The sequence below is a fragment of the Bos mutus genome, chromosome 10 (genome assembly GCF_027580195.1).
Source record: "Bos mutus isolate GX-2022 chromosome 10, NWIPB_WYAK_1.1, whole genome shotgun sequence".
Classification (NCBI taxonomy): Eukaryota; Metazoa; Chordata; class Mammalia; order Artiodactyla; family Bovidae; genus Bos; species Bos mutus.
Window position 1 is genome coordinate 71,997,163 of NC_091626.1, and position 24,982 is coordinate 72,022,144.

At 43.9% G+C, this 24,982-nt stretch overlaps 2 protein-coding genes across 4 annotated transcripts; one reads left to right on the top strand and one right to left on the bottom strand.

Moving 5' to 3' along the window:
* Nucleotides 1-55: 55 nt before the first annotated feature.
* On the bottom strand, nucleotides 56-13,336 carry RPUSD2 (RNA pseudouridine synthase domain containing 2). Its single transcript, XM_005888952.3, has 4 exons — nucleotides 13,288-13,336; nucleotides 6,656-7,413; nucleotides 4,691-4,987; nucleotides 56-4,008 (listed from the first exon to the last, which is right to left on the bottom strand). Exons 1-4 carry the CDS (start codon nucleotides 13,334-13,336, stop codon nucleotides 3,274-3,276), a joined length of 1,839 nt encoding a protein of 612 aa, XP_005889014.2. The 3' UTR covers nucleotides 56-3,273.
* A 626-nt stretch (nucleotides 13,337-13,962) lies between these two features.
* On the top strand, nucleotides 13,963-23,467 carry CCDC32 (coiled-coil domain containing 32). 3 transcript variants are annotated; one of them, XM_014483006.2, is made up of 4 exons: nucleotides 13,963-14,058; nucleotides 15,803-16,058; nucleotides 18,965-19,121; nucleotides 22,478-23,467. In XM_014483006.2, exons 2-4 carry the CDS (start codon nucleotides 15,815-15,817, stop codon nucleotides 22,614-22,616), a joined length of 540 nt encoding a protein of 179 aa, XP_014338492.1. In that variant the 5' UTR covers nucleotides 13,963-14,058; nucleotides 15,803-15,814; the 3' UTR covers nucleotides 22,617-23,467. The 3 variants fall into 3 exon arrangements, with proteins under 3 accessions (XP_014338492.1, XP_005889007.1, XP_070234328.1); XM_005888945.3 differs by having other exon boundaries at nucleotides 13,999-14,231; XM_070378227.1 differs by having other exon boundaries at nucleotides 13,999-14,231; nucleotides 15,808-16,058.
* The last annotated feature ends 1,515 nt before the right edge of the window (nucleotides 23,468-24,982 follow it).

Sequence of the window (24,982 nt, forward strand, 5' to 3'; positions counted from 1 at the left end):
ACTACTGTACAGCCAAATTGCATTACCAAGATATTCCAGATCTCTTTATTATTTCAGTGCCAGGGAATGAATCTCCATTCTGAGTCCAACTTCAAGAAGACCAATTCTCAATGGAAAATGAGGTGCTCTGGAAAAAATTGTCCAGTGTATAGTTGGTGATGGTCTGCTGCCTGGGCAGGCCCTTATGTGTCAGCCTCCCTCACAGACAAAGCTCTGAAGAAGTGAAATGTGTGTGTGTGTGTGAGCCCTCACAAAGTTCTAAAGGAAGAAGTGAAATGTGTGTGTGTGTGCGTGTGCGGCCTCCCGTTGTTTCTTAAACTCTTATAAGAAAAACCCAGACCCAGGGCTGTAAGACTTGCAAAGGTTGGTTTTGAGAGGTAGGCAATGATATAAGTTAAATCCTTCTATTCCTTACCATTAGGAAGTGTAGTCCCACTGGGAAACATCTCTGGGAAAACAGTCATGACAAGGTCTGTGATGTGATGCATTAGTCACTCAGTCAGGCCGGACTCTTCGCAACCCCATGGGCTATAGACCACCAGGCTCCTCTGTCCATGGGATTTTCTGGCAAGGATACTTGAGGGGGTTGTCATTTCCTTCTCTAGAGGAATACTTCCCGATCCAGGGATCGAACCTGGGTCTCCTGCACTGCAGGCAAATTCTTTACTGACTGAGCTATGAGGGAAGCTCCAAGGCCTGAAGAGGTTCAAGAATTAATGCAAGAATTCTCTGTTGAGTTGGTGCAACACCAACTCAAAACTTTTTTCTCAAATCATTCCCTTAGCTTCATGCTATCATATGAAAACCTCTACTTTGCCAAAATAACTTCTGGGAATGCCTAGTAAGCTGAAAACTAAATAATATGTCATATTGAAGATCAATTAGAACAAAAATTGAAATCTAGCTTATAGTAAACTTGCTTGGGGAAGACAAAATGAATAAATGCCAATAGAATTGGGGAAATGGGGAATAACACTTGCTATAGCCCATGCTTTGTAACTTCTGCAAAGATAGCTATGAATAGATAGCAAGCAACAGTACACTTTTCCTGATCATAGTGAGAATGAGCAATGCCCGAGATTTCAAATTTCAAAATTTTCTTTTGAGATCTTCAGAATGAAGTAAAACTGGGTCAAACTCAACTTCAATAGGGTGAAATTAACAGATGATGGCAAGACCTGAGGACATGACTGGTGATCCATGGAGTTAGAAACAGAAGCAGTAATTCCTTTTCTGATTGTGGTACTGTGGAGTAGAAAGTTTTTCATATTTCTCTTTGGGCTAAATAAAAGGCCATTGGCCCTGAAAACCCCTAATGACTAGGTTCAGAAAGCTTCTGAGTCAGGGAACAAGAAGGCATCCACATATAGAGAGTGACCCACCTGCACTCTATGGAGTCAGAAGCGCCTGTGCTCAGACCCTTCCAGACCTTGCCCTATGTATCTCTTCATCTTGCTGGTCTTTTCTAGCCTTTAATATCATTTGTAATAAACCATAAATCAAGAAAGGAAACTGTTTTCCTGAATTCTGTGAGTTATTCTAATAAATGGTTGAACCCGAGGAGGGAGTTGTGGGAAATTTTGATTCACAGGTAACAATCTAGACCTGCCATTGTCATTTGAAGTGGGGACAAGTTTTGTGGGACTGAGTCCTTAATTTGTGGGATCTGACCCTATCTCTGGGTAGATGGTGTCAGAGGTGAGTCAGATTGTAGGATACCCAGCCTGTGTCAGAGAATTGCTTGATGTGGGGAAACCACCACATATTTTAAAAGTACAGAGTATTCTGTGAATAAAGAAAAGTGAGTTTTTCTTTTCTGGGATTTAAAATAAACACAGAAGCAGAGAGTAGAATGGTGATGTCAGGGGTTGGGGGCAGGGGGAAATAAGGAACTGCTATTCAGCAAGTATAAGGTTTCAGTTATGCATGATGATTTTAAGTTCCAGAGATGCTGTACTGTGCCTATAGTTAACAGTATCATATTGTACACACGGATTTGCTAAGGGGCTGATCTCACATTAAGTGTTTTCACCATAATAAAAAAATAAAACTTTTGTGAGTCACAGGACACTGCCAATAAAGTGAAAAGACAACCTACAGAATGGGAGAAAATATTTGCAAATTATATATCTCTTAAGGGTCTTATACCCAGAATATATAGTCTTATAATTCAACAACAAGCCAATCCAAATTTAAAAGGGCAATAAATTTGAATAGACATTTTTCCAAACAAGGTACACAAATATCCAACAAGCATATGAAAAGATGTTTAACATTATTAGTCCCAAGGGAAATGCAAATCAAAACCACAATACTACTTCAATCTCACTAAGATGACTATAATCAAAACAATGGGAAATAACAAGTGTTGGTGAGGATGGAGAGAAATTGGAACACTTGTGCATTTCCTATGGGAATGTAAAATGGTTCAGCTACTGTGGAAAAGTTTGGTGATTCCCCTAAAAATTAAACAAAGAGTTACCATATGAGCTGGCAATCCCACTCCTGGGTATATACTTGAAAGAACAGAAAACATGTATTCAAACAAAAATCTGTACACAAATGTGCACAGCAGCACTATTCACAATAGCCAAAAAGTGGGAACAACCCAAACACCCAATGAATGGGTATAACAAAATGTGGTATATCCATGCAATGAAATATTATTCAGCCATAAACAGGAATGAAGTACTGATGCATGCTATGAATTGGATGAAGCCTGAAAACATCATGCTAAACAAAAGACGACAGACACAAAAGGTCACATGTTGTATGATTCCGTTTGTATGAAATGTCCAGAATAGGAAAAACCATAAAGACAGAAGATTGGCTAATCGAATCAGGAGCTAGGTGGAAGAGGAAATGGGGATTGCCTGTTTAATGAATATGGGTTTCCTTTTGAGTGATGAAATGTTTTGGAACTAATTAAGAGGTGAGGGTTGCACATCATTGTGAACGTAAGAAAGGCCACTAAATTCTATGTTTTAGAATGGCAATTGTGTTGTCAATTTTACTTCACTTAAAAAAAGGAAAAAAGAAACAACTAGTGAAAACATTAGACATACAAGGTATTAGAAAAAGAGCTCTATTTACAAACCAGAAAGTTCCCAAACTCTAGCTGGAAGGAGAGGAAGGTCTAGCAAGTATGAGCAGATCCTTTAAGAGCCCAACTTCACCCCCAAGAAACTCTGTACCAGCCCATGTGGTTAGCTCCTACTTCATGGCCCATTCCTGTTCCAATCCAATAAATAATCCCTCCGTTGGCCATAGTCCTCAGTGTTCTTGCCAGTCATCTCGTGCCCAGGCAGGCATTGGTGAACAGTACTCAAAGTCTGGCCCTTTATAGCGCAGGGCATGCAGAAACATCACAAGATCCTGGGGCGAGGGATCCTGTGGCACTCTCCGGCACTCTGAACAGAGTGGGTCTGTCTCTTGATTCACAACATCCATTTTGGTTGCCTTCTCTGATGTCACAGGCACTCCATCCAGATCCCGAGGGGCTGCCTCAACTGCTCCATCTATCTTCTGGGAAGATGCAGCCATCTCTTCTAGGCAGTCCTTGCTGAGCTCTGAGGAAGGTGCTGTAGAGTCTGGGGCTCCTGGGCACAGGTCACCCTCACAGAGATCTAGCACATCCAGACTCTGTTTGGCCTGGTGCTCTGCCACAAGGTCCCGCAGGAGTTCCTCATCTGTCTTTGGAATGTGGCCGCCTCGGCCTCGTGAGGGACCCCAGGCGGCTGAGTTGTAGATGGGGTCATTGAGGATGGGGTGGCCCAGGAACTGGAGGTGGACTCGGATCTGGTGGGTGCGGCCTGTAAGTGGCCGGCACCGTACCACACTGGAGTGGCCATTGTAGCTCAGTCTCTGGAACACTGACTCACAGGGCTTGCCCTGAGGATCCACACGGCACACCCCTACCTTGTAAGATACCACCAAGATGGGTTCCTTGCAGGTTACTTCCTCGGTAGGGAACTCCCCCACCACCCGGCACACGTACTCCTTCTCCAGCTACACAGGAGGGAAGAGGGAGAAAGTCAGTGCATGAAGCCCAAACCCTTTTCGGTGATGACAAATGCATCCGTATCAGACAGAAGAGGGTTCAAACCCCAGCTCCACCATTTACCAGTTGCACAATCCTAGGCACATTACAGTACTCAGCTTCTTTAAAACCCATTAACTTGTCTATAAAATGTTTGCTTAGAAAAGCATTTATCGCAACAGGGCTATTCCGAGGATTTAGTTAGCTGGGCTCTAACATACTTGGTATTGAGCCTGGTAAACAGTAAACAATAAATACATTATAATCAGATCCAGAATTACAAGTCTCAAGACCACAATCACCACTATTTAACTCTTCTACCCAAACCTCTTCCAACTCTATCCAGAATCTTTCCACCAAGTAGACTCTCTCCACAGTCTTAAAAACCTTGCTCAGCCTGTCAGCATTTAAAATTTTCAAAACAGCAAATTACCAAGAGAGGCAGTATATGTTATCTCTAAAGATCTTTTGAAACTTAAGAGATAAGAACTTGTCTCTGGCTCCTTAGGTGCTGACCTTCCTAAAGATGGGAAGCTTGAGCAGATAAACACAAAGGCTCATTTCAGATCTAGAACTCAGTGACACCCTTTCGATGCAGAGCATTTGTGAGTCCAGAAGTGGCCTGCAAGAAGCAAACTCAGTTTGGCTCACCTGCCGGTCCCGAACCTGTTCATGAATTCTCTCTGAGACGGCTGCTGTCTTGGCAAACATGAGGACCCCAGAGGTAAGGCGATCAAGCCGATGCAATGGGTGTAGCTCCTTTAGTTGGTGCTCCTTGCCCAGGATGAAGATGACCGTGTTGTGTCGGAATCGGCCACAGGGGTGGACAGGAATGGAAGAAGGCTTGTCTACAACCACCACATCTTCGTTCTCTGCTAGCAGGCGGATGGGCTCTGCGGTAACTGGTGGCTCATGCCTGTGCACTGTGTTCCGTAAGAAGTCATTGTCCTGCCAATGACACAGGCAACTGGTCAGCCCAGGGTCCAGCCACCTATGATCAGTCAACTTCACACACAACTTCCCCCCATCTTCCTTACTGGATGAAAGAATGGGCATAGTACATCCTTAAGCAGAAAAAGCAGTATACACCATGTATTCTTATTTTGTAAACACACAGACACACAGGTAGAAGCAGGAATTGAAAAAGAGCTAGAAGGATATACCCAAAATGTTATCTATCTCTGGATGGTGTGATTATGGTTTTTGCTGTTCTGATTATTTGTATTTTCTCTACAATAAAGTTATATTTAACAATATATTTTTCTAAAATGAAGGGGAAAATCCTCCATAAACCATCACTTATTGTGACCTTGAACAAATACCAAGCTGTAAGTCCAGAGATGTGGGCTCTAGACCTGGATTTGCTACAGGCTTACTGCATGCTCTTAGGGAAGTCACTTAACTTCTCTAGGCCTCAGTTCCCTTATCTGTAAAATGTGAGCGTCAGTCCAGATCTGTGCTTCAAAACTGTGACTGATTCAAACCACTCATTTTCCAAATGCCTTACCATCCCCTCACAAATATGGTGAGACACTGTTAATGACAATGTCTGGTACCTCTTAGCTGTGATGGAAATTTAAAGAAGGGTCAAAGCACTGGGCTACACAATTCTGGTCTCAATCTCTGTCATTTCACAGTTCTATCCTATCAGGCTCTAGGATAAATAATTCAAGTGGAAGTTATAAGAACACGGGCTTCCCTTGTGGCTCAGCTGGTAAAGAATCCCCCTGCAATGTGGGAGACCTGGGTTCAATCCCTGGGTTGGGAAGATCCCCTGGAGAAGGGAAAGGCTATCCACTCCAGTATTATGGCCTGGAGAATTCCATGGATTGTATAGTACATGGGGTTGCAAAGAATTGGACATGACTGACTGACTTTCACTTCACTTATAAGAACACAGGTGTTGGAAGTGGCACTGTGCCTTACTTCTGTGAGGTTGATCTTGGTTTCCTCAACTTCCTCACAGGCAAAATGAAGTGACAGTATCTACTCCACAGGGTTGTCACTATAATTAAATGTTAAAGTACATAAAATGCTTAACGCTGTGCCCAGCACACAGGAGATACAAACGATAGTCTCGATTATTACCGTTTGTACAGAGATCTACAATGCAAGGCAGAAAATCATCAGTGCCACTGCCAGAAGACTACATAAAAGGAGCTGTTAAGAATTCCCTGGTGCTTCCCTGGTGGCTCAAACGGTAAAGAATCTGCCTGCAATGCAGGAGACCAGGGTTCAATCCCGGAGTTGGGAAGATCCCCTGGAAAAGGAATTGGCAACCCACACCAGTACTCTTGCCTGGAGAATTCCATGGACAGAGAGGCCTGGCAGTTCATGGGATCGCAAAAGGTTAGACACGACTGAGCGACTAACTCTCACTTTCACAAGAATTCCAACTTCTGTGCCTTGGAAACACCAAAGTCGCTTTGATGGAGGGGATAAGGCGGCTGAGGTCTGAAACATACAGGCAGTCTACTTGCGGAAATGGAGCGGTAAAAGAGTGTTACAAGTTAAAACGAGAACGCTTCAGAATGACCCCGAATTTACTCCGGTACCTATGCCCTAGTAACCGAAAACACCATGCCCCCTTTCGGGCAGGCCCCATCAGGACTCCACCTTGAGCACAATGCTGAGGTCCTGTACCGGCTCCTCGTTGAGGTGCAGGCGTCCCGCCCGGACAGCGGCCTCGTAGTAGGCCAGGGGCTGGGCTCTGAACTCCGTGCCGAAGACGTGCAGCAAGCTGTGGCCCACCCAGCGGCCTTTGCAATAAGTTCGGAAGTCAAAGTAATAGGGCCGCACTTTGCGCAAGCCGCCTTCAAAGTAGTAGCTGGTCTCAGCAAAGTGCTCATCGCCGAAGCTAACCCCTGCCCGCCGCTTCTTCGGGGGCGGCACAACGCGCTCTCCAACCGCGCCCCGCCGCTTCTTCCGCTTGCCAGGGCCCAGGGCTGCAGCCGGGGCCCGCTCCCCGTTTCCTGAGGGCTGCTTCGCGTCCCCCGAGACCGGCTCCTCTCCTGGACCCCCCGGTTCCGGGTGCCCAGGGGGCTGCTCACCCCTCGCGGCGCCGCCCGCATCTCCGTTTTGCTGAGCTGGAGCCCCCAGCCCGCTCGCTGCCTCAGCCCCGGTCGAGAGTCTTTCCGCCATGGGTCCCCTACAGGCACTCCAAGTCCTGGCAATTGCGAGGAACCGGAGATTGGAGCACACTTGCCCAAGAACCGGGAGCCACAACCGGCCTCCCAGCCACATGACCCAGCGGCCGCTGCCTCTGGGTCGCGATCTGAGGGCGTCACTCGGCACCAACCAATCAGTGAGACCTAGTGCCGAGGCGGGACCGCGTTGAGAACAGGCGTGAAGGAGGTAGCTGAATGAGTTGAAAGCTGTAAGAATGACTCATTAAAAGTGTAGATTCCATGTAGATATGCTCGAAGTTCCTTTACTCTGGAAAAACTCTTGAAAGAGTTATTAATATTTCAAAACAAAACAAAATGAAGATTGCTAAACTCAATGTACTAAGAAACACTGCGTTGTATACTTTAAAGGGTGAGGATATTTTGTGATTTATAACTCTAAATCAAATCCCTTATGATTATACAATGGAAGTGAGAAATAGATTTAAGGGACTAGATCTGATAGAGTGCCTGATGAACTATGGACGGAGGTTCATGACATTGTACAGGAGACAGGGATCAAGACCATCCCCAAGAAAAAGAAATGCACAAAAGCAAAATGGCTGTCTGAGGAGGCCTTACAAATAGCTGTGAAAAGAAGAGAAGCGAAAAGCAAAGGAGAAAAGGAAAGATATTCCCATCTGAATGCAGAGTTCCAAAGAATAAGCAAGGAGAGATAAGAAAGCCTTCATTAACGATCAATGCAAAGAAATAAGAGGAAAACAACAGAATGGGAAAGACTAGAGATCTCTTCAAGAAAATTAGAGATACCAAGGGAACATTTCATGCAAAGATGGGCTTGATAAAGGACAGAAATGGTATGGACCTAACAGAGCAGAAGATCTTAAGAAGAGGTGGCAAGAATACACAGAAGAACTGTACAAAAAAGATCTTCATGACCCAGATAATCACAATGGTGTGATCACTCACCTAGAGCCAGACGTCCTGGAATGTGAAGTCAAGTGGGCCTTAGAAAGCATCATTACGAACAAACCTAGTGGAGGTGATGGAATCCCAGTTGAGCTATTTCAAATCCTAAAAGATGATGCTGTGAAAGTGCTGCACTCAATATGCCAGCAAATTTGGAAAACCCAGCAGTGGCCACAGGACTGGTAAAGGTCAGTTTTCATTCCAATCCCAAAGAAAGGCAATGCCAAAGAATGCTCAAACTACCGCACAATTGCACTCATCTCACACGCTAGTAAAGTAATGCTCAAAATTCTCCAAGACAGGCTTCACCAATACGTGAACCGCGAACTTCCAGGTGTTCAAGCTGGTTTTAGAAAAGGCAGAGGAACCAGAGATCAAATTGCCAACATTCACTGGAACATGGAAAAAGCAAGAGAGTTCCAGAAAAACATCTATTTCTGCTTTATTGACTATGCCAAAGCCTTTGATTGTGTGGATCAAAATAAACTGTGGAAAATTCTTCAAGAGATGGGAATCCCAGACCACCTGACCTGCCTCTTGAGAAACCTATATGCAGGTCAGGAAGCAACAGTTAGAACTGGATATGGAACAACAGACTGGTTCCAAATAGGAAAAGGAGTACATCAAGGCTCTATATTGTCACCCTGCTTATTTAACTTATATGCAGAGTACATCATGAGAAATGGTGGGCTGGAAGAAGCACAAGCTGGAATCAAGATTACTGGGGAAAATAGCAATAACCTCAGATATGCAGATGATACCACTCCATGGCAGAAAGTGAAGAGGAACTAAAAAGCCTCTTGATGAAAGTGAAAGAGGAGACTGAAAAAGTTGGCTTAAAGCTCAACATTCATAAAACGAAAATCATGGGATCTGGTCCCATCACTTCATGGGAAATAGTTGGGGAAACAGTGGAAACAGTGTCAGACTTTATTTTGGGGGGCTCCAAAATCACTGCAGATGGTGATTGCAGCCATAAAATTAAAAGACACTTACTCCTTGGAAGGAAAGTTATGATCAACCTCAGTTCAGTTCAGTTCAGTCGCTCAGTCGTGTCCAACTCTTTGCTACTCCATGAATCGCTGTATGCCAGGCCTCCCTGTCCATCACCAACTCCCAGAGTTCACTCAAACTCATGTCCATCGAGTCAGTGATGCCATCCAGCCATCTCATCCTCTGTCGTCCCCTTCTCCTCCTGCCCCCAATCCCTCCCAGCATCAGAGTCTTTTCCAATGAGTCAACTCTTCACATGAGGTGGCCAAAGTACTGGAGTTTCAGCTTTAGCATCATTCCTTCCAAAGAACACCCAGGACTGATCTTTAGAATGGACTGGTTGGATCTCCTTGCAGTCTAAGGGACTCTCAAGAGTCTTCTCCAACACCACGGTTCAAAAGCATCAATTTTTCGGCGATCAGCTTTCTTCACGGTCCAACTCTCACATCCATACATGACTACTGGAAAAACCATAGCCTTGACTAGACGCACCTTTGTTGGCAAAGTAATGACTCTGCTTTTTAATATGCATCTAGGTTGGTCATAACTTTCCTTCCAGGGAGTAAGCGTCTTTTAATTTCATGGCTGCAATCACCATCTGCAGTGATTTTGGAGCCCCCCAAAATAAAGTCTGACACTGTTTCCACTGTTTCCCCATTAAACGTTCAAGGTCAGGAGGGGCGGCAGTGAGGATATACCCCTCCTCCAAGGTAAGAAGCAGAGGCTGCGTGAAGAGATGACCAACCTAGATGGCATATTAAAAAGCAGAGACATTGATGCTTTTGAACTGTGGTGTTGGAGAAGACTCTTGAGAGTCCCTTAGACTGCAAGGAGATCCAACCAGTCCATTCTAAAGGAAATCAGTCCTGGGTGTTCATTGGAAGGACTGATGCTAAAGCTGAAACTCCAGTACTTTGGCCACCTCATGCGAAGAGTTGACTCATTGGAAAAGACCCTGATGCTGGGAGGGATTGGGGGCAGGAGGAGAAGGGGACGACAGAGGATGAGATGGCTGGATGGCATCACCGACTCGATGGATGTGAGTTTGAGTAAACTCTGGGAGTTGGCGATGGACAGGGAGACCTGGCCTGCGGTTTGATCCCTGGGTTGGGAAGATCCCTTGGAGAAGGAATTGGCAACTCATTCCAGTACTCTTACCTGGAGAATTCCATGGACAGAGAAGCCTGGCAGGCTACAGTTCATGGGATCACAAAGAGTCAGACACTAATGAGCAACTAAATTTCACTTCTTGTAACTCAATAAAGCTGTCATATATGTAATTAAGCACACACACCCGAGGAAAAATATTTTTACATTTGTCCTTCTCCTTAACAGCATGAGGACTAGAGATCTCCCACTTGCCTTCCATATGCTCCTGTCCTGAGATTAAAACTCCAAGTGGATCAGAAGATGTATTTGTCAAAATTCTTAAATGCAAAATACTGAAACCAACTCCAGTTAACTTCATAAGAGACAGAATTATTGAAAGGATATTAGTGCCTCATAGGATTCATAAGAGAGCTGGAGAACAGGCTCAGAAACAGCCAAATCAAGATAAGCCAAGACTTCTGAGAACCCACCACATGACAAAAGGGTGAATTTTATGGAGTGTGAATTGTATTTCAATAAAGTTTTTTGTGTTTTTTTGTTTGTTTGTTTCAGAATGTGTCTGAAATACAGACAAGGAGAAAGCTATAAGAGAGGTCTAGAGAGGGAGTCCTTGTGGAATTGTATAAAGCCTTGCTGCTCAAAATGTGGTCTGTGAATTAGCAACGTGGGAAACATCTAGCAACTTGTTGGAACTGCAGAATCTTTTCCCTCTTCCCTTCAGACCCCCTGAGTGAGAATCTCTGTTTTAACAAGATCCTCAGATGATCTGACCACATATTTAAGTTTGGAAAGCACTGACATAAACCATGCAAAGTAGACTGTTCTCATACCTTTGGACATCCAGCATCTTCTCAACACTCTTCTTTGTGTGGGGGAATTTCCCACATTAAGTACTGTTTCCAAGAGGTAGGATCTAGAAACTGGCTTCTCAGACTCCCTAGCAACTTGGGCATCCATCACCTGGGCTCCTTTGATCAGGCAGAGCCTTTGGTTCAAGAGGCATAATAGCAGAGGAAGCAGGCAGTGTGGAATTCATGTCTGACAAGATAGCATTGGAGGGATTTATATATTTATATATGGAGTTATATTGGGGACTAACCTGGGGGAAGTTCCTGTGAGCAGTGCCCAGCTGCAGTATCTACATTGAGTGGCACTGGGGTGCTCCCTGAGAAGTCCTTCACTGAGTTTTAGAAACTCCTGGCTATATAGACCCCAAGTCTGACTCTGGCCCATCTTGAGGTTCTGTGAACTGTTTAATATATTTTAATCCTGTGGTCAACAGAATAGTCATTAGCCATATGTGGCTATTTATTTACAATGAAAGAAAATTTAAAATTCAGCTATTCAGTTACAGAAGCTGCATCTCATGTGCTCAAGAATCACATAAAACTAGTGGATACCTTATTGGACAACTTAGATACAGAACACTTCTATCATTACAGAAATTTTATTGTACAGAGCAGATTTAATTAATCCCTTTTACCGCTTAAACTGGCTAGAATGAGCTCTATTATTTGAACTAAGAACTCTACCTAACTTACTCTGATAAGAATTTAAGCCTTTAAGAGCAATGGGAAATTATCAAAGAGTTTCTGGGGTGTGTGTGTGTGTGTGTGTGTTTGTGTGTGTGATGATCCAATTTGTGTGTGTGTGTGATGATCCAATTTTCATTCCAAAAAGATTAACTGGTTGCCACTTGGAGAAGAGACTGAAGAGTGAATCACAAGCTCTAGCTCCAGTTCAGTGTAGTCTTTGACCAAAAGGTTTCTAATTTAAACATTCAGACACCAAACAAATTTTGAACATTTGCCAAGCATCACTTGGCTTCAGAGATACAAAGGTAAGAAAGACATGGTTTCTGACCTCAGTGAAGGACTAGGCTGCTTGAGAATACAAATAAAAAACGTATTTGTACTAATCACACTGTGGGAAAGCAGAGTCTAAGACAGAAGGATGTTGACTGCTGTCATGTGGCTTCCAAGTGTGAGCAGTCCTTGGGAAGACGGAGATCATCAGGGCTTATGGTTTCACTTTTGCAAGTCCAGGATCTGGTTTGGATTTATTCAGCACACACACTAATTAAACTCAAATGACATGGATGAATTAGTAAGGGTGTGCTGTGCTCAGTGGTGTCCAACTCTTTGCAACCCCATGGACTGTACACTGCCAGGTTCCTCTGTCAATGGAATTTTCCAGGCAAGAATACTGGAGTAGGTTACTATTTCCTTCTCCAGGGGATCTTCCCAAGCCAGGAAACTGCATCTCCTGCATTGGCAGGTAGACTGTTTACCACTGCACCACCTGAGCAGCCCTATCAGAAAAGGGGACCATTTGTTAATTTACAACTGTCACTTTAAGTTGAAAGGTGTATTCAATTTTACATTAGCCACTATTTGTGCCTACTATTAAAGGAACCCTCATTCTGGTATCAAGATATGTAAGATATGTAAGATATGGGTGGCCAAATTTGAAATCAAGAGGGTATTTTTTTGGTGAGCGGGAAATTAGAGAAAACTTCGTAAGTGACTTGAAAGGCTATGGAGCAGTTCAATGAAGCACCCATAAATCTATGATAGTCATCCTTTCTATGAATCAGATGCTACAAGGTTCATGTCACCAGGTCAGGCAGCAGTTGGAGGACTCTGGGAAACCACCCATCCTCATAAATTCTCTATGAATAAGCACTGGCAAAAATCTTGCCTATTATTTGCTCCTTTGTTTTCTAACTTTCTTGCTTTCCACTTCCTTCTGTGTGCATTTTCTAAGAATGGTCATAAATGTAAGTAAAAGAGTGCCTTGTAGTTGCCTTTCACATGGTGGTAGTTATCACCACCATAGCCACACTGAGAAGCTTCAGACACATCTAGAGACTATACCCTCAGCCAATCTACTTCTACAGATGGGTGGCTACTGTCTTTTCTCACATATAGCTTTGTGAGAGAGTAATCGGCCCTGGAAATTGGAGATCAGGTTGGGAGGGTTATGTCTCAGCGAACCCCTGAAGGATATCAAAGGTCATCTTCTGACACACAAAGCCTTTCTGACACACACCTCCCATGACCACTGGCTCCTTTATGTACTCTGGCCACATTTCCGTCATATCTCTATAACTCTTTGCTGTGATTTGTAAACGTGTCTGTCTCCACGGAGCTTCCTCCTAAGCCATAAAGCTGGGAGCCATACGAAGTCTTACCTGTCTTGAATTCCCGCTTAACACAATGCCTGGAACACAGCAGGATCTTGATGCCTATTGACTAAATTAATGTGGGAAAGCGTCATAACTGGTGAAAAGGACAGGGATCTCCTGTGGGAGTAAGGAAAGTAATCGCCTGCGTCCCCCATTCAAAGTGCATTAAATTCTCTAATTTGCGTGTCTAAGGTCTGAAATTTTCGGGGACCAACACCAGTCCAGAGAACTGCTGAGGAGACTAACTTGCTTAGGGAACCAAGAAAAGTCAAGGCCTTGGAAACTGGGCTTCCCTAACCGAGCAGGAATCATGTGGAAAGCGGTGTACGCGCGGCTGGAACGCACTGATGTAGGTGGAATCAACCTGGTCCCTTGGAAAACAGGGACGGAGGGTGTGTGCTCTACCGTATCCAGGCAACAACAGTCCCGCCCGTCGTTTCCGAAGCGCTATGCAGCTCACTTCCTTACCCCGCCGAACTCCTCTCGACCAATCGAAGCACAGAACATCGCCAAGTTGGGCGGTGGTTGGAGGACTCCCGGGATCCGTCACCTGGAGACTCCGCCTCCTTATTTCTTCCCTGCTGCCTGCAAAGAAACTGAGCCGAGCGTTTGCGGGCTGCTGGCAGGCGGTTGTGGTAAGGCGAAGAGGCGCAGGGTTGCGCAGCGTTTTCTATCCTTGGCTCCGGTCGCATTCCGAGATACCATAGAGGTGCCTGGGGGCCTGAGTCGTCCCGCCTAGCCAGTCCTTGAGGCTGGAGTGATTGAGGCCCTGGATCTGGACACGAGGGTTCTTTCTCCGCTCTGGACGGTACTTCCTAGTGGGGACCGGGGGACCAGGGCTCTGATGCTAGCAAAGTTTTGGTGTGGGTGGGTTCAAACGACTTCGGGATGGGAGTGGAGCCTCATTGTGACCCTTGGCATCAGTTCATACTGGGCCTCCGTCACATCTGGCCTTTTACTTCCGGGCCCTGCGCTTCCTGGGCTCTCGCTCCTGAAATTACTCAGATCTTTTCCTCAGCAGCCTTCCTAATCTCAAAGGTCCCTCCTGAAAGGAGGTGTCAGTTCATCCTACTAGACTAGATAGTTATGAAAGCCCCCAGGGCTTTGTGGGTAGCTATTCCCTCTTAGCTCTGCTCGTGCTATTTTCAGTATAGTCACAAACAGGCTGAGTTTTATTGGGTAAAAACATGGCTTTTGGAGCGGCGGGGGTCTGGTTTCCAATCAAGGATTCACTCTATACCAATAATGTGTCTTTGGCAAGTTATGCTTCTGATCCTCAGTTTTTTCATCTGTAAAATGATGAAAATGTCTATCTTTCTGTTTTGTTTTGTTTTTAAATAAGAACAGGAGGCATAAGCTCAGCTTCTCCATGTAAGGAGCCAATGAGCCAGTACTCTGACAGACAGGTTTCACCAAGCAGCAGTTTTATTATCCTGGTGTACTGTATATGGAACTGTGCAGGACTTTTAGTCTGTGTCCTATTGAAAACAGAATTTAATTGGTTGAGGACAGAGTGGTCACATCTAGGAGATCTTTGGAGGAAAGTGCAGGACGGTTGTCCTCACTGGAAATGTCCTAGAAATACCTCTATGTGTGTGCTTGCATATGTGTAAAACATCCATAACGTATATTTACCATTTTAACCATCTTTAGATGTAATGTTCGGAGAAGGCAATGGCACCCCACTCCAGTACTCTTGCCTGGAGAATCCCATGGACGGAGGAGCCTGGTAGGCTGCAGTCCATGGGGTCGCTAAGAGTTGGATATGACTAAGCGACTTCACTTTCATCTTTCACTTTCATACATTGGAGAAGGAAATGGCAACCCACTCCAGTGTTTTTGCCTGGAGAATCCCAGGGACGGGAGAGCCTGGTGGGCTGCCGTCTACGGGGTCGCACAGAGTCGGACATGACTGAAGCGACTTAGCAGCAGTAGCAGCAGCAGCAGATGTAATGTTCGATGGTATTAACATTATCAAACAACCATTACCACCATCCATTTCTAGAACTTCCCAAACTAAAACTCTGTATCCATTAAACAATAACTCCCATTCCAACCACCCCATCCCCATCCCAACCACAATTTTATTTTCTGTCTCTGTGAGTTTGACTGCAGAGACCTCATGAAAATGGAATCATTCAATCATTCAGTCTTTTGTGTCTGGCTTATAGAAATTCTATTTTAAAAGACAGACTTCATTATGAAAACAACCCAAGTGCAAAGCCAGAAGAGAAACCCAATTACCCTTTTGTCATCTTTTTATCTATAACATAAGAATGTAATAGAAGACATTTTAAATTTTGTTAGGAAAAACTAATTAAAAGGCTGTAACTTTCCTTCCCAAGTCAGTTCTTATTCACTTGAGATTTTGTTTTTCAGCTCAGATTCCAAATGAAAATGTTTGAAAGCATTGACTCTACAACCACAAGATCTGGCCCAGATCTTTGGGCTGAAATCTGTTCCTGCCTGCCACATCCTGACCAAGAGGACAGTGCCAGCAATGCCTTCTCAGACTCCTTTATGGATTCTTACCCTGCAGGCACAGGCCAGAGGGAGGCCCCACACTTTGCTGCACAGCCAGCTGTAAAACCTTGGGCTCCCTTGCAGGATTCAGAAGTGTATTTAGCATCTTTAGGTAAGTTAGATGGCTTTTTTGTTTGTTTGTTTAAATCTGAAGCTGGAGGTTTTAAGGAAGCATGTTGAAGTTCTGTTACATCAAATCTGGTTTTCTATTCTTAATTTTTCTTTTTGTCCTCACCACATGTATCTGTCCGATGTAATTCTACAGGGGGTTTCAGGTTGGTTGTTGGGAAGGAGCCCCCTTTTCCCAGTATATCCCTTAAAACAATCTTTGTCATCTCTGGCCTCTGTTTCATCTAAATTTTGCTTTATTTGTTGGCATTCTACAGAACACTCTTACCTACTCTTAGTGGCTCATGTATTCAGGTTACCCAAAAGTGTCAAACCTATACCTTCCTGAAAGAAAAAGGTCATGACCCCAGAGCTCCATTTGGATTTCTGATGCTACAGTTTGAGAAACTGTTATATTTAATAGAATAATTGTTGGGATGGGAGTATATTGACATAATGGGCTTCCCTGGTGGCTCAGTGGTAAAGAATCCACCTACCAATGCAGGAGACTTGGGTTTGATCCCTGGATTGGGAACATACCCTGGAGAAGGAAATGACAGCACTCTAGTATTCTGGCCTGGGAAATCCCATGGACAGAGGAGCCTGGTGGGATACAGTCCATGGGGTTGCAAGAGTTGGATACAACTTCCCAACTAAACAACAACATATTGACATACAGTTCATTCTTCCTCTTGTTAGCCATTTCACTTTTAAAATATTTCCTGGACGCATCTTCACTTATCTTTATGGCCTTAAGTATTTAGAGAGACTCCTAACTCAGGAAAGAGACGCAGATCGTCCCTTGATAGGGGAAAGACAAATATCAGTCTTGGACAGGATTGCCAAACTTTAAAATTGTGTTATCCTGTTTTATTAAACATCCATGAGACCCATCAACATGTCACAAAGCCAAACCTGGGAATAATTATTTGAAAAAGGAAAGACAATTCTGGAAGAAGCTTTTGAGGAAGGACAGAAAGAAGAGTCAGAATAGGGTTTACATATTGCTAAGAAATGTCTTGGAAAAACAAAAGCATTTGGTTAATGATGTGCAAGAAAAAATATGAGAAAAACACATGTGGAATGATGGCTAATGAAAAAGATGAGGGTGTAATGTGAAATTTGCTGGGAAGCCATCAGAAATAGGATAGTCATCCATGCAGTAATGGCCAAGGAGGTTAACAGTTCTGTTGTGGCAGTCAGAATCTGTCTTCAGTGATGGTAAGGAGAAGAAGCAACAGTCTGAGGAAGCTGGAGAACCAGATCCTCTGGCTTGTTGGTGCTCTGTGTCCTGGGAAAAGAAGAATCTTTCATGGAATCAGTCATGTCTTTGATTGGTGAAGACTGGTTCAGGAAGTTAAAATTTCCACTCATCTTTTCTAAAATCAGTTAACATGATGATTAAAATGTCCTTCCCTGAAGAAAGCAAGAGGCATTTCTGTTGCCTATGGCAGAGTCTGGGTGACAATGGCAGGCAGGTTTGGAGGATGCAAGGGTGCCTGTTTCTGCCTGATCACACCTAACTAGGGACTCAGCACACAGAGAGGGGAAGACTTCTTCCAGCCCCAAAGACTACTTCCACCTTGACAAGGTCTAACAATATAAAGATTGTTTTTATTGCCAAATAAACTTATGTCAGAGAATCCACTAAGAGCAACAATTAAAAACTTTTAACCAATTCAACGTGAGATGTACATAATCCTTTTCACATCCTCCTGGAGAGAAAAAACTCCTCAAATATTTAACATTTATCAACTGTAGATTTGTTCTTTTTTTTTTTTACATGGTGAGCTTTTGGTGGTAACTTGTAGCAATAAAGGTGTTTGTTTTGATAAGTGGGTTCAAGTTGATGTGGCTTGCTTAGAAATGAAAACCAGATTGCGAATCATAAAGCTTCTGTTGGTCCTGGGCTTGATGTCCACTTATCCCCTCCAAAATGGCATCATTTACCCATTTATTATAGTTGGAGGCAAGACTAAATTAAGGCAGAAGACAAATGGTGATACCCTTTCTTGGATTCTTTATTCTTAAATCGTTATTTATTTGACTGCACCAGGTCTAAGTGAGGCACCCAGGATCTTTGATCTTAGTTGCACCATGTAGGATCTAGTTCTCTGACTAAAGATTTGGCCTGAGCCACCTACACTGGGAGCTTGGATCCTTAGCCACTGGACCACCAGAGAAGTCCCTCTTTCTTGTGTTCTTACTTAAACTGCAAAGAGTAAACATGCATCGTCAGGAAGCCACATGGACTGCTCTCACAGGGAGTATAGGATGTTTGCTTTTATTAAGACTCCAACATTCAGGACACAAGTAGAACAACTTTTAGAAAAAACTGTTAGGAGATTCCTTTTCTTTAATCAAGACTTTAATCACACATCATGATCTTAAAGGTCTCTTATTATTGTGTTCTCATCAAGTTAATTTTAGTGTCTAATGAACCACTGAATGAATCTCTCTCCATTTTCTCTGATTCTTTCTCATGAGGTTTGAAAACCACTTTATGACACTGTTATTAAAAAAAAAAAAAAAACACAGCAACCATTTACTCCTCAGAAAAACTATTTTCAGGAGTTGAAAAAAGACGACAGTATACACATCACACGCCAGGGAAAACAGGCTTTCTTTAGAGAGATACCTGCTGGGCTTCTATGATTTCAAAGAAAACATGCCATCAGTTTATTTATGAGAATCTATAGTTTTCCCTTTTCTGGAGTTAAACATTTGTTTGATACAATGTAGAGTGAAGATGTTGTGAAGGAAAAAGAAAAATGTACATTTGTCCTTAAAAAAATGAGAGCAATGTGCTTATACTCATCAATAAGAATTTTTCAGTTGGCATTTTGCATTTTAGATTACTTTTGTTTCATATTCAGTTTCCTTGTTAAGCTCAACTTCCTCTCTCTTTAGAGAAGAAACTGAGAAGAATCAAAGGTTTAAATCAGGAAGTGACTTCGAAGGACATGCTTCGAACCCTGGCCCAAGCAAAGAAGGAATGCTGGGACCGGTTCCTCCAGGAGAAGTTAGCATCTGAGTTCTTTGTGGATGGACTTGATTCTGATGAGAGGTAATTGATTCCTAGACATGCTCCAGGTGATAGTATGTTTCACCAAAAGCATTTCTCTTCCTCTAAAGAAGTCAGGGAGAGTGACATCTGAGTCCAGATATAAGTTGATATCAACAGCAGCTTTTCTGAGCTAAATATCATTCTTTTTAAGGTGGTTTTATTTGCTCTTAGTCCAGTGGCAGATTTTTGCGAAAGGATATTTTTTCCAAAAAGCAAATACCCCATCTACATCTTGATCACAGGTTGAACAGAGTTGAGAATAAACCACCGTCTTCATTTTTAAGTACACACTGCACTTGAGAAGCTAGTCATCAATCAACAACTGGAACCGTCTTCTTACCTATGAATCTCCACTGCCTTACAGAGTTTCTGTCATATTGTAGACACTCAAATTTGTGTAGCACAAATGAATGAATTTCTTAAGCATCTCTGGTGTGAAGGGACTGCGCTTGATGTCATGGGCATGAAGGGGGAGATGCAACAACATTCTAGACCCTTCTTTTGGTCATCAGAACTAGTTTGGGGAGAGAAGAATATATATGAAGACATAGCTAACAAAACGAGGCACATAAGAGCCAGATGAGCAGAAGTGACAATGTGCTTTAAGAGTTGAAAGACAGTTGAGCTCCCTCTGGGCTCTAGTTTTGTACCAAAGGGAAACAGTATCTGCAGGTGCGCCAGATGCAGAAAGGAGGAGAGAGCATTCTGTCACAAAGAGCAGGATGATGCTTGACACTGGGCACAGGAGCTCTGCCACTTACTGGCTGAGTAACCCATGTGTGCCTCAGCTTCCTGCTCTGTGAAGCAGGAGTAGTAGCTCTTACCACATAAGGTTATTATGAGCCTTAAATGAGTTACTGTGTATAAAGCACTTAGAACTTGTGCCTGGCACAGGGTCAGTACAAAGTGTTAGCTATTCCTAATATTATTCTTCCTAACAGAATTTTAAAATTCACTAAGAAATTATTCAAAATGAAAATCAATGAGGGAAATAAAAACCTGAATTTTAACATATGGTTTTAGGGACTATGATTTAACTTTCCCTGGTGGCTCAGAGGTTAAAGTGTCTGCCTGCAATGCAGGAGACCTGGGTTCGATCCCTGGGTCGGGAAGATCCCCTGGAGAAGGAAATGGCAACCCACTCCAGTATTCTTGCCTGGAGACTCCCATGGACGGAGGAACCTGGTGGGCTACAGTCCATGGGGTCGCAAAGAGCCGGACACGACTGAGTGACTTCACTTTCACAACCTATCATTAACATTGATTTTCAGAGTCCCATGGTATCAGATGAATACTGCTGCTGAAATCATGGACAGTATGTAAATAGAACTTCATAGTTACATTTTATTTTTTAACTTGCGAAGTATTTTCACTTACATTATCTCAAATACTCAAGGTGGCCCCAGATCCTTCAGAAATCAGGATGGCATCTAAGGTCAGGCCAGCTACCCTCCAAGGGTTCAGAAAATAATATAAAATTTACTCTTTTTTTTTTCCCAGTAAACTGACCCAAACACAAAAGCTGAAGACGCACCGATTCCTGAGCCACTAATAATTTGGTATTATATTCTCTCCCCTCTAATATTAATATTTCCTTCCTTTCCAGTTCTGAGTAACAAAGACAACTTTCTTTTGCATAATTCTTAAATAGGAATTCTTTTGCTCTGAAATACGATCAGCACCAAGACTCAAGTTCATGTTTCTGTGTATTTATTAATACCTAAAATAATGTGGTTTTCCCTTCCTTGTAGTAATAACTGGAACCCTTTTATGAAATGTGTGGTAGATGAAGATTAAATACCCACATTGCGTTGCCTTAAGCCTACATCTGTGGGAATGCTTCTTTCTGTTCAGAACAAGCACAGGAAACAGATATGCATTTGGTTTTAAACCTAAAAGTGTATGTTTTAAGCACAGGCCATTTTGTAGTGGAGTTGTGTGTTTCTTCACGTATGTGAAGACCAGATAGGTGACCCCTCCTCATCGAATGCTCTTGGCAAGGGAGCAGTGGGCTGGGAAATCTTACTGTCCACATGACTCCCCCATGGTAGGTATCTGAAATCTGCTGGTTACGGCTTTATTTCTTGGCTTATGACTTTTTGCTGTTAAAGAGCATAGAATGAGCTTTCCACTATTTCTGGTCATTTGTAGTTTACTGTGAATGTCTAATACCTTTAGAGGAGGATCCTGGATGCTCAAGGAGGGTAGGCGGGGATACTTCCCCCTCGCCACTGTGCTGTGCTTGGTCGCTCAATCATGGCCAACTCTTTGCAACCCCATGAACTGTAGTCTGGTAGGCTCCTCTGTCCATGGGATTGATTCTCCAGGCAAGAATACTGGAATGGGTTGCCATCCCCTCCTCTAGGGCATCTTCGCAACCCAGGGATCAAACCCACGTCTCCTGCATTGCACATGGATTTTTTACCATCTGAGCCACCAGAGAAGCCCAAGAATACTGGAGTGGATAGCCTACCCCTTCTCCAGGGGATCTTCCCAACCCAGGAGTCGAACCAGGGTCTCCCACATTGCAGGTGGATTCTTTACCAGCTGAGCTACCAGGGAAGCCCTCCTCCTTCCCCCAGATCCAAATGAAAAAAAGCCCCCTGGTATAGTGGCCATTCCTTTGTGGGGGACATTGCTACTCAGATGTTTCCAGCTTGGCATCTTGCTATAGAATGAACTAAATAAACAAAAACACCCAAACAAACCACACTTAGTACAACTAAGTGCTGTAAGTATAATTGAGCCTCAGACTACTTCAGGTATCAGAGATACCAAGATGCTCAGGTTTCTGCCTTACTAATACAGAAGACATAAGAGACGTGGGCTCAATCCCTGGGTTGGGAAGATGCCCTGGAGAAGGGCGTGGCAACCCACTCTAGTAGTCTTGCCTGGAAAATCCCCATTGGACAGAGGAGCCTGGTGGGCTACAGTCCATGGGGTCACAAAGAGTCGGACACAACTGAAGCAACTTAACATGCAATAATTTGGTATTTATTTGAAATGTTTCCTGCCCCTTGAAAATTTCTCTTCTCTCCAGTTTGGAGGAAAAAAGCCCAGACAGGCATAGGCTCTTCAGCTGTTCTCATTAAGTCTTCAGAAACTGCCTTTGAAGGGGGGCTAGTGCTGCTTATTGCCCAAGTGCCCCCTAGCGGGTAAATTATACCATGGAGCTGCTAGGATGCACAGCTGTCAGAGGAGCTGTTGTGCCCCGCACCCTGTGTTAGCAGTGAAAAACCACTGTAGGAAGGAATCGGTGGTGGGTGGGAAGGCAGTCTTGGAGTATCTGAGATAATCATTAAGTAATTAGTCAGTGAAGTCTGATGCAGTCACACTGTCCTCCTCTTCTTTCCTAGCACCTTGGAACATTTCAAGAGGTGGCTCCAGCCAGATAAGGTAGCCATCAGTACAGAGGAGGTCCAGTATCTGATTCCTCCAGAGTCACAGGTTGAGAAGCCATCGCCCGGGGACGAGCCAACAGCAGCAGAACAATAAATTACACACATACACGCCCAGCAGCTGTCTTGGGTCCGGAGGGAAAAGCGGAGCACTCGTTGGTGGTGACGGCGGCAGCAAGGAGGTATCTAGGGAGGGAAAAAGCCCAGCCTTCTACTCCACCAAGCACGAAGCCACAGCCCCCTGAGGATTTGCCAGGGCCTGGCATGTGTGACTGTCTTGAGTAAAGTGACTGACCCAGTGTGCACTGGATCAAAGTACCACCTTACTCTATGTCTCACAGCTTGTCTGAGCTCTGTTGCTGCAGGTCAGAAGTCTGCTAAGAACCTAGTAAAGGACGAAGTGTGAAGGTATTGGGAAAAACTGATGCCCTTGTATATAATGCATAAGTTAAATGAGCTGTACTTTTTCTTGCCTCTTCTGAACGTTCCCGCCCATGTTCCAAGTGTTCCATTGGTAAACTGTCAGGGGTGTGTAGAGTGAAAGAGAGTGAAGTCTGCCTCCTTGAATCCAAGCCCCAGCTGGGGCTTCTGCCAACTCCATAATAAATATAGGGACTTTAGGGAAAAGAGGCTGGGCTTTTCCTCCGTCTGATTTGTTTCTTGTGGGGAAAATGAACGAAAGAAGTGTGAAAATGTTGGTGTCTCTGTGTATACATGTATATATATTTTTAATCTCATGCATGGTTTCTCCCCTAACTTCCTCTGATGCTTAAAAAGAGCCAGGTTCCAAATTAGACATGTAAATATGGTGTTGGTATTTGAAACCGCTCCTGGATAATTCCACGCCTGCTCCTTGTGGCTGCTTTCCTGGCTGAGCCTGTGCTTCCTTACTTGTTTATGGTGTTCTTGTTCAGTTTGTATCGCCCACATAAAACTCTTCTCCTCAAACTAGCCGTGTGTGTGGTGTTATTAACCCGATTCCTCCGAGGGAGGTGCTTCCAGGCAGTGAGGAGTTAAAGACAAACACATGTCAATGCAGGAGAGCTGATAACCTCTGCCAGATTACTGTTTTTTAAAATATATATATATATTTGTTTATTTATTTATTTATGGCTGTGCTGGGTCTTCGTTGCTGTGAGCAGGCTTTCTCTGGTTGCAGAGAAGAGGTTGACTCTCTAGTTTCAGTGCGTGGGCTTCTCTTTGCGGTGGCTTCTCTTGTGGAACACAGGCTCTAGGTCACATGGGCTTCAGTAGTTGTGGCACATGGGCTTAGTTGCCCCTGGGCATGTAGGATCTTCCCACAGTGGGGATCGAACTGGGGTCCCCTGTATTGGCAGGCAGATTCTCAACCACTGGACCACCAGGAAGATTCCTTTTTTAACACGTGCCCTCTGACAAGCCAAACTTCAGTGCTATGAGGGTAGGAGCTCTGGGGTTATGGCTCCAATGGAGCTTCTTTTTGGGTAGTAGGTTCCAAATCCCTAATGATAAACAGGTAGCCATAAAAATCTCCAGTGAACATTTGCTCATTTCTAATTCAAGTAGATTTAGAAATTTTGCGATGGCACCCCACTCCAGTACTCTTGCCTGGAAAATCCCACGGACGGAGGAGCCTGGTAGGCTCCAGTCCATGGGGTCGCTAAGAGTCAGACACGACTGAAGCGACTTAGCAGCAGCAGCAGCAGAAATTTTGCCTTGTCCAAAAGGATGGGAACCAATCAGGTTATATGAATATTTTTGTCATAATTTCCTGATTTATTTTCCCTTTTTTTTTTTTTTTTGCCATTGACTACTGGTGTTAACTTTATTCCTACTGCCTTTTATTAGTAGGATGTCTTTAATAAAGTGAGTGACCCTCTGTTTCCCAAACACTTGGAGGAAGCCAGACACTGACAATCATCTGGTCCTGGACTAAAATTGCAAAGGATTCTGCCTGGTTCAGGTGCCAGCCCTCACTCTTCCTAAAGAGCCATCTGATGGCTTTCAGATGAATGGATATGTTTAAAAAGGAAAGGAAAAAAAAAAGATTTCCTTCTCCTTGCATGATAAACAAAATTATTTTTCCTCAGTAACAACAATTTAAGAAGAAAAGCAGTGAGGTCTGAAATATTCTCCCAAAGAGCAGCTGCTCATCGACGGTTAGAGAATGCTTCTGAACCAGAAAACAGCGTTACTCTCATTCAGGCAGGATTCCAACTTTGCCTTTTCCCTTTCTCCTATTTTCGACCTAAGTAACAGGAATCTTAGTGTGAATAAAGGTGGAGTTGATTTAGAGGAGCTGAGAAGGAACTGGAGGGCTGAAAGGTGGTTAGCCCAGGGTGGAAACTGGGGGCTGGGGTGAGGGGAAGGCCTGGATCTCTGGCTGCTCTTTCACTTCACTCTTAGCAGAGACAGGCTTCCACAGAAGGGAGTCCAGTGGTTTGTAACCACTGGAGTCCAGTGGTTTCTTAATTGGTTTAGAGC